The sequence below is a fragment of the Stylophora pistillata genome, chromosome 3, assembly GCF_964205215.1.
Source record: "Stylophora pistillata chromosome 3, jaStyPist1.2, whole genome shotgun sequence".
Lineage (NCBI taxonomy): Eukaryota > Metazoa > Cnidaria > Anthozoa > Scleractinia > Pocilloporidae > Stylophora > Stylophora pistillata.
The window spans coordinates 33,478,465-33,488,054 of NC_142521.1; the positions used below are offsets into that span (position 1 = coordinate 33,478,465).

Genomic DNA, 9,590 nt, shown 5'->3' on the forward strand with positions numbered 1-9,590 from the left:
AAGATTACTATGTATTTAATAGCGATTTTGTGCCGTACCAAGGCAAGCCCTTAGCTTCTAGTGAAGACAACGATAACAATGGCGGCGGCGAAGATGAAGAAGAAGACGAAGACGGTATTTTGCCCTCCGTTTTAGAACAACGTTTCGAAGGACAAGTTCCTTTAGACAATTGGTGAGAGCTCATAGCTGTGATTTTTTATTTTTTGATTGAACCTTCAGGCTTAAGTCTAAACATTTCTGTTTACAGGTGTACGTGTGGAAATTGCAGTGTTACACACTTAGCTGGGGTGCGTGAACTTAGATGCTGTTACGAAATACTCCAGACGAGAGGGAAGTTTACATTTATCGGTCTCGATGAGGAATGCATTTTGAACCATCCCGACTTTTCTCTATTAACAAACCGTACTGTTCTTAAAGCAACAAACTGCGTATTCATTCCTCGTCCAAACGCCAAGCGGAATCTCGCACCTTTTGTAAGCACACACTTACCATTCTTTGCTCACGCGAGGACAAGGCATTTTCTTGCTGATGTACACCATGTTTGGTTGGCACAGCATCCTTCTTTAACCATCGCTTTGTTTGAAGGAAACTAGAGCCTTTCCAGAGATTTAGATCGAGTCGCTGCTCAAAGTTTGACAATTCAAAATGCACGAAGCACAGTACTGATATTTTCGATGGCTGCCACTTTGCCCGATGTCTTCGCACGAAGCGAACCCATTTCTCGCGAGTTACATCGTCACGAGGAAATATATGCGTCGATATGCCCTCTCTTCTGAAGTTATTAGTACAACTTACATTTCCGGGCCCAACAACAACACAGTACTTGGCCAAAAACTTTTACTTGGGCTTCTTAACATTTTCACCGCACTCCATGTTCACTTGGGGTTTACTCGGAGTTCTGAGATGTATATAACCAGTGACGTCACAACACTGTTTTGGCCGCCAAGATGGCCGCCAATTCTGGGCTCGACTAGCCGAGTCTAAAGGGCTAGAAGAAAGCTTTCCACGCTCCGTTGGACCAAAAAAAACTCACAGCGCTTGTTAGTAAGGTTCAAAGTTTATTATCATCTTATATCATCTTATATCATCTTATATCATCTTATATCATCTTATATCATCTTATATCATCTTATATCATCTTATGTCATCATATATCATCTTATATCATCTTATATCGCAACAGTCATGGTATTTGATTCCGTTTCTTTTCACCACGCGAGGATGCGAAGCACATTTTTCGGTGGTTTAAGGGCCTCTCGGAGGTGAAAATTCAAAAGAGTTATTTTTTGGAAAATATCAATCACAAGAAATTGAATCTTGCATTTTATAAAATAGTTTCATAAGGGCTTTAGTGGGACAAAGTTTGGAAGATTTCGATTTTTCCATCTTGCACGCCTATCAGTGGTATTTACAGAAAGTCGCTCTTAAAATCACTAAGTAAAATAATGTCTCATAGTAACTACAAACAAATGATCGATTTCAGCGACCTGAGTTCTGTGATAGAGCTAGGGATTAGAACGGAGGTTAAAATCAGGTCATATTAACTTACCTCCGTTTATTGTTTCAGATGAAAGAATCAAATAAATATACTGACAGTGGTACTTGTGTAAGTCCTTGGCCAGATATCGACTCCACATTAGCCCAACAGACGACACAAAACTATCTTCAGGCGGCGAAAACATATTTCCAGTCGTCCAACGTCGTAGAAATTACAGTCGAAACAGCCAGAGAGTTTGCTTCAATATCCAACAGCGGCACGGTGAATATCTCAACAAACTTGAACAGTATCAAATCAACAGTTCAAAGTCTTAACATAACAATTAAGAGACGTTCCAAGAATAACACACGGGTTATTTACTATAAAAGCAAACCACAACAGCCGGGCACATTTTTCATTCAACATCAAAAAGAAAAATCGGCCATCCTACGAAGAAAATTCGTTATTCCATATGCAGACGGGCTAGGATTGCAAATACATGGCAGAAAAATTATTCTGGAATCGTACCAAAGACACCAGACATTTTACAAAAAGAAAGACGAGTCTGGCCGACAGAGTTCGACAACATGGTCAGAATTCCCCGAAGGTTCCGATACGGCTCATCCTCGGTGTAAAAACCTTTAAAGCTCACGAGTGACGTAAAACAAAGACAACAAAACATTATAAACAATAGCGTACAGCAAAACAATACCTCATGAAACAAAGAAAACCTCGTCAGGTTTTTACACCTAGGATGACCCCTGATACGTCTTTGTCAGATGAGAAGACTCGACTTGAAAGTAACTTTCACCAGTCAAACAAAAGCGTGAGTACTTTAATTCAGTCCGACAGATATCTCCAGATGGCAGCCAACGGGGGAATACGAGAAAACTACCATCAGCAGAGGCAAGACATAATGGATCCTGAGGCGTTCTTCCCCGTAGTTAAAAACCCCCAGACGGTACGCGCAGCACAGCTCGCCGTCTTAGAACTCTTTAAATAGCCAGAAGGAAGTGATGTGACTAGGCTTATTAAAATGTTTAGTGGAATTCATCATCTTTTCAAGCAATCTTTAAGCCAGAGTAGTCCTGTTAGTTGCGTTGAGAAGGAAGAATGACCATGACGCACGATAAGAGTTTTATCTTGTCCCGGACCTTTGAACAGCCATCTGCCGCTACATCAGCATAAATAGCACGTCCAATTTAAGACATTCGATGTCTTTGAACCTTACCGGAGATATCACAAAATTCTAAACAAGCGAAATAAAACTAATGTCGAGGTAAACACGATAAAAGCCACAACAATTCAAACGCCATGTCTACTTCATTTCGCGAAACGCTCTCGAATGAATGGACCCCCGAAGCTGTTTGCGAGTCGTGCGCTGATTGGTTGAAATTTGAAGACGTGTCAAACAGACATCAGCAGGTATGACCTAAGCCATAGGATATTGTTCGACCTCACCAGTGGTCAATTATCAATAGAAAGCGGATAATTCCACTAGGTGATTTCCGCCTTAAAGCAATATCAGTTTGGTGTACCTTTTGTTGTGCCCACTGTTGTTATTTGCTAGGTTCGGAGAAGAGCTCCTGAAGGCCTGAAAGTAAAGCAAGAGAAAAGGTAAGCTGTCCTGTATATCTTGGTTACCTTATTCAAAGACTGACGACAAGAGCAATCAGTTGTTGTCAATCTAAATTGTAATCCAGTTTCTGAACCGTAAACTTAGAGACTACAGACTGTTCAACATCCTCAGCGGATACCATCTTCAGAGTCTTTTGTTAGATTTTATTATCAAACATTTTCACTGCTACGAAAATAGCCACCGCTTATGCTAGCTCAAAGCTATCAATATCTCTAGGTTATAGATAAAATCGCATCTAAAAATCACCACACAGCATCACGGTTTAAAAAATTTCTACCCTTACTAGTGCGTCGGCGTTAACTAAAACCTCGGTGGATTATTTAATGATAATAAAGAACTTGAAAGCTTTCAGTCATCCCTCGGTAGTCAAAACTTTATGAACCATCACACTGATTCGGCTGAATTTTCATCCTCAACAGCCATTTGTATCATTGCAATATTAGGGAATTCTTTTGTTTTTAATTCCAAACAAAGGCAAACTTTCTCCGCTACCACCTTTCAATAACTAGCTGCACTCCATCAAGCAATCAAAAGTGTATTGTGATTGAGAAATGCTTTAAAGTGGTTAGTCATTAATAAAAATTATTATTAGGTCTGATTAATTATTCTTACATCGCTACCAAAATTGCGTCACGCAAGAGTGCATTGAGAGTGGTATCTACTTTATTCGTTTATTCATTATTCTGTATGCCTTCCCGTTCTATCCAATTGATCTTTAACAGCTTTCATTTTGATTTTCCTTTTTTCCATTGATTTCTTTTTTTGATTTTGGATTTTTTTTTTTTTTTCATTTCAACTCGGAATGAAAGCTCGGCTAATTTACACGAATGTTTGTTTAAACGAATGCCCACCCTTTGATAAAGGCTCACGCTAATCATCAGACAGCACAAATGATTGAGGTCAAAAGAGATCATAATGATGAAAGCGCTATTATATTTTTGGTAAACCAGATAGAATCTGTTTCTTTCCTTTTCATAGATGTTGAAATTCTTGATCTCTCTTACGGTGCTATGGACCTTGCTGATGTGGAAAACTGCTCATGGGTGTTGCAACTGTTACGAAAAAACAGTAAGTATCATATGTTACATGCACTGATGATAACACGAAAGACGAAGAAGAAGAAGAAGAAGAAGAAGAAGATAAGTTTATTTAATGAGGGCAAAAACACTTTACAGTTAAAACTGATACACCAACGGCACTCATAACACACCATAACCAGCATAAAATATGGGGAAGTTTTACATTATTCCTCGTTCTAACTGTTCTCGGCTCTTGCTCTCTCGCTTACTTTTCGTCACTTTTTTTCATGAGCGGCACACTGAACCCTGCAGTGTTATTATCTTCTGCAGCGTATTCCTTGAAATATCTTTTTATTTCATCAAAGAGTATAGATGAATCATACCATTTCTAAAGCTTCACTCAAAAGAATAAATGTACCATGACTGATCATGTGCGAAAATTATATTTTCAGTTTCCCAGGAGCTGCAACAGTCTGTTGCCCAATACACCAAGCGGCGTTTACAAAATCCAACCCTTGCCCAACATTGAACCCATTTTAGTGTACTGCGAGATGTCGATTGGAGTCATTGGCGATCACAATCGCCACTTCAACTTTCTTCCTCGTAGCATCACTCAAAGACGTGATGCCCAGCAAATTGTCGACGCTCTCTTCACTGACAGAAAGAATGTCCTGATCAAGTTGCAGAAAAAAGACGATCGCAGCGAGGCCTACACTTTGATCGAGCCTCATTCTAGTTTCACCAACGTTCAATTCGGAATGCTGGTCAACAGTCACTCTGGTTACACGACACCACAGAATTCTTTCATGAGAGATTATATCTTGTTCGGAATTCTCCCGGCATCGATTGCCAGGCAGAAGAACCTACAAGGCTTCAAATCCAACGGGCAGCTTATCCAGTTTAGAAATTGCAACGCAGAGCCAAACAGTTTGTTCGCTTTCATGCCAAACCATGATCGGCAGACACCAAGTAAGTACCATCCAAATCTGTTTTACGAAAGTAGTGGTGTTGCTGTGGACTGGCGCGCAACCGCTAAGAAAATCACGAGTCCCGATTGCATGATGCCAAATGACTACTTCTTCTTTATAGAGCTACACTTTGGGGGCTGCGGCTGTTACACATCCAGCGATCAATGGAGTAAATTTGGCTTTTACGCGTCTGCGATTGGAATTCGCTAAGACTGTTTCATGCGTCACAGTCCCGGCTGTTGCAGGAATAGTTCTGGTCCTATGTTACCGCAGCTAAACCACTCTGTAAAAGTCGCAAATCTGTAATGTCGAGCGAATAAAAGTACGTGGAAGAAAATTGTTCTTGTGATTGTTCTATTTTTGATTTTTTTGATGTGATTTTATTTTGCCTCAGTCTCACTGATTCATAATTTTCAAATTACACTAGATCGCTCAGCTATACGCTTCATCTCATACTGTATCATTCTTTCTTAAGTGTCGTTCCTTCGTTTATTCAATCATACATCTAAATTACTCCTCATGTATAATTTTATTCGCGTACATCAAGTCTTTGCATGAGGAGTATTCTGAAAGCAATATGAACAGACAAAATAACAAACGGGGACCTATGTGAAATATTGGGTGAGGTATATGTACCCATTCAGATACAAATCGGTAGAAGGAAGAGAAGATGAATTGGTCACACTTTGAAATAACTACTAGAGCATTATTAAATAGTCATTGACAATAGAATCCCTGGGACAAACGGAAAAGAAAAGGCACCTCTGGATCCCACTCGAACGGCTGCCCCAGGACGGGAAGAGATAAAGAAGAGAAATCGTCGATAGCCGATGTTTAAGGAGAAGCTAAGAGAATAACTCATGGCCATAACTATTTTCTCCTATAAGCTCCAAAGCCCTAATAAGCGCCGCATCCCCATGGGCATAGTGTCAAGCAAGCGCCCCCTTTCCCTCTGGAATAAGGAGCCCCTCCCATCCTCAATCACTTTCTTAAATGTTAGGGATTTAGGAAAAAGGGTTTTTTGAATCGCCACTTTAACAACGATCTCTTAAGCATCAACGACAATGGAATCTGTACAGGGGAATTACTAAAAGCTTGCTTCGTTAAGCGACCTCCATGCAATCAGAACCCTCCCTTTAAGCAGGAATTTTCGATAACCGCCCGAGCGCTTATATAGCGAAGTAGGAGATATCAATTCTAAGTTTCAAAAGAAATTTGGATTTGGAAGTCTGGAAACTCCTACGACGCAAACTATAAATGCATAGCTTTGCTTCGCTTTGAGAAAGTTCATTAGTATTCATATTTCATATATTGAAACCAATCCGTAGACTCATTTTATTCCATATTCCATTGAGAATGGAGTTGAAAACGCTCACTCGTGAAACTTGCAAACAAGAACCATTCTGTCAATCACTGTAGCTGATAACAGGAATCAAATAGGGTCCCCTAATATTATGAGTATTTGCGTGACTGACAGTTTGCGGCTCAAAAAACTAGAGAGGAGCGATCACGAAACAAAAGCAAGACTTTTATAGATTGCACCTGTTTCAGTTACATCCGAAGAAATATGTCTCACTGAAATTGCACCATGGATCTTAACCACATTCTTTACACCTGTGCAGTATAGTTTGCGTCATACATATATAATACTTCATAGAAAGTGCGCGCGTACGGTGTTTACACACGAGTTGTGGCGTATCGGAAATCTCACTCGTTCGATTTCTGATACAAAACAACGAGTGTGTAAACACCGTACAAAGCACTTTTCATGTGGTATTATGTTTGTTATATACATATTGAGATTGAACACCCTCCTTAAATTATGACAAACTTTATTTAAACAAATGTGGTCAAACAACAATCACTGAAAGAAAGCAGCTTTGTAAAAAGGGAAAGGGCTCAAATAAAATTCAAAAGTTATGAATCTAAAGGTTATGAATCGTGGATAACGAAACGCTTTTCGCTCCTGGCTTTCGCCGAGACAGGAACTTTCAATATTAACGATGGAAGAAGTGCGAATAAAAACCATTTGCAAAGCGATGGCTTGTGCGGTGTACAAAATGCGGTGTGTAAAATCAAAAAGTTATGAATCCAAAAGTTATGAATCGCGCATAACGAAACGCTTTTCACTCATGGCTTTCGCCGAGACAGGAACTTTCAATATTAACGATGGAAGAAATGCGAATAAAAACTATTTGCAAAGCGATGACTTGTGCGGTGTACGAAACCGCGCCAACCAGCCTTGAACGAAAACTTCAACTTGCCGTACGGCTCACACGTGAAAAAAACATGATATGCGGCTCCTGATTGGACGTATCGCTTTTCTCGCATGTGGGAAAAGCGATACGCGACATTTGATTGGTTTACATCGGTTTGCGAACGAAAAGTTACTCTGCGGCTTTTCAGTGTGTAAATCTCAGTATATAAATAATAAATGCATTTCTTTGACGCCAAAAGGTTATATATGTACTATTTTTAAATAAACTATAAATGGAACTCGAAGTTTTTTTTCAAATTTGAAAGTAACTTAATGAAGTGATCACGTTACTTTATTTTAAGTCGAATAAATCGAACGAGCGCCAAATACGGAAGATTGTTACGTAGAAAAACATATGTCGCGGCGAAGATAAAATTGCATTTTTAGTTTTCATTTAATTTTCGATTCGCTTTTCAACGTATATACTTTATTCCTAAGATTAATAATCGACAATGATAAAAGGATAAAATGCAGTTTAGAGAAAAAGCAAACAGACAAAAAGGAAATCTATCGTTTTTGTTATGGAAAAGTTGTAGAGGTGTGTACAAAGACATTGCTCATTCAAGTACATAGATGTAAGATATTAGTAAAATAAAAGAAAGGAAGAAAGAAACATCCTTATCAAATGAAAGATGTAGGTTTTGGAGCGGTCTATCAATTTTTTGAAAAAGCGTACAGGATAATAAAAAGGTCTAGCTAAAGTAACAGAGTCTTGATAGACCAAAAAAGACGTATTTTATTTTTACAAAAAATATTTCCCTTTGGCAGTGAAGTACCTGGGAATATTAAGCAATATGTTTTTTCAAAATCTAAAAAGAACCACAACTTTCTAAATAATTTCATAAAGTTGAGTACAAACTGATACAAAAAAATTATTTTCTTATAACTTTTATTTAATTTCTCAAGGACATTTTCTTTGACTTAGCACGGTCTATATTGAAAACATGGTGCGCAATTGTTTGCAGTATTAATAAAGACTTTAAAGGTAAAATCGAGTGAATTCAAGCAGCAAATTGGAAAACCATTTATGAAAGGAATTTTGATAGCAATGAGAAGCCTCAATAGTAATCCATTCAGTTAAATTTCATTGATCAGGGGAAAAACTAAAAACACCACATTCATTATTAAAAAGTCTCAGGAACTACATTAGCATATGCTTGTTAAGATCCATCAGAAGTAAATAATCATAAAATACGAATCTGCTGAGGTTTCCATTTCGAACATTATAACACTCACTTACTTCTCCCATTATCAAGCGATTTAAGGTCAGTTAGCTATGATACTATTTTATTCAAAGTTGTGGCTACTGCTGCAAATGATATTATCTAGCCGGACAAGTAAAGATGATGGAAGACGGAGTCTTATATCAACAGTTACACGAGAAAACGTCAGGCTGGAGGGGCATTTGATCGAAAGTCTTCCTGCAGCCAGTAAAATAACATGCTGCCATCATTACGCGAAGAATGCTCGTTCATGTCTCTTAATAAACTGCAAGAGGTACCAAAAAGACCTTGAAGGGCGCTGTGAGTTAAACTTTGCTGGGTTATCAAATGGCCTCGACGACGAATATCTGACGTAAGAAATTTCTTCATACTTTCATTTATCAAAGAAGAAGGTATCGAAAGAAGAAGATTTCGAAAGGGTAACATTTTTCATCGCTTTGACGCCCGAGTTAATTAATTATTTATTGAAGTAGGGGTTGTATAATGATGTTGTTTCTGTCGCTGGATTGTTGGTATGTCCTGAGGCAAAGAGGAGGTGTGAAAAATAAAAGTGCACAAAATCCTATATAATTTTGAATATTAGAGTAATAAAGAAATCCTTATTTTATCATGCATGATCTGCAGAATTATTCAGAATATATGTTTCAAAGGTTTATTATGATAATGATATTCTTAGTGCGTTGTGAAACTTGGCTTTATCTAAAGAAAATCATAGAAGAATTTGGTTCCCATGTGATTGAAATTTCTACATCTAGTTCTCGCATTTGTGCAGCATTTGAAGAAGACCTGAATTCCTTTAAGAAATTACTTTAAATCTGATCCGCTGCTTATTTATGTGCCAATACAAGAGGGTCAAATGAGGTGTCTTAACGCAGAAAGGCTTTCGTCAGGTAAGCATACTATACCACTGCCACTAGACTATCAACTGGGGAGAAAAAACAATTAACAATTATGACTGTTTCGAAACTTTCATCACATACATATACTATTGCAGGAAGCTGCTCGTG

The 9,590-nt window shown here is 38.4% G+C and overlaps 2 protein-coding genes and 1 pseudogene across 4 annotated transcripts in view; all 3 read left to right on the forward strand.

The window, feature by feature from the left end:
- LOC148735713 (uncharacterized) overlaps positions 1 to 876 on the forward strand; it is a 1,170-nt pseudogene extending 294 nt beyond the window's left edge. Inside the window, exons 1-2 of the transcript XR_015998626.1 lie at positions 1 to 172; positions 248 to 876. The exon at positions 1 to 172 is cut by the window's left edge and continues 294 nt beyond it. The product of XR_015998626.1 is annotated as an uncharacterized LOC148735713 (transcript). The remainder of the gene's footprint in view (positions 173 to 247) is intronic.
- A 691-nt stretch (positions 877 to 1,567) lies between these two features.
- Positions 1,568 to 2,567, forward strand: LOC148735714 (uncharacterized). Its single transcript, XM_088755182.1, has one exon. It carries the CDS (start codon positions 1,568 to 1,570, stop codon positions 2,120 to 2,122), a length of 555 nt encoding a protein of 184 aa, XP_088611308.1. The 3' UTR covers positions 2,123 to 2,567.
- A 27-nt stretch (positions 2,568 to 2,594) lies between these two features.
- On the forward strand, positions 2,595 to 5,438 carry LOC111331614 (uncharacterized). 2 transcript variants are annotated; one of them, XM_088755181.1, is made up of 4 exons: positions 2,598 to 3,094; positions 4,095 to 4,184; positions 4,588 to 5,104; positions 5,225 to 5,438. In XM_088755181.1, the coding sequence occupies exons 2-4, from the start codon at positions 4,095 to 4,097 to the stop codon at positions 5,311 to 5,313; spliced, it is 696 nt and encodes a 231-aa protein (XP_088611307.1). In that variant the 5' UTR covers positions 2,598 to 3,094; the 3' UTR covers positions 5,314 to 5,438. The 2 variants fall into 2 exon arrangements, with proteins under 2 accessions (XP_022792497.2, XP_088611307.1); XM_022936762.2 differs by having other exon boundaries at positions 2,595 to 3,094; positions 4,588 to 5,438.
- The last annotated feature ends 4,152 nt before the right edge of the window (positions 5,439 to 9,590 follow it).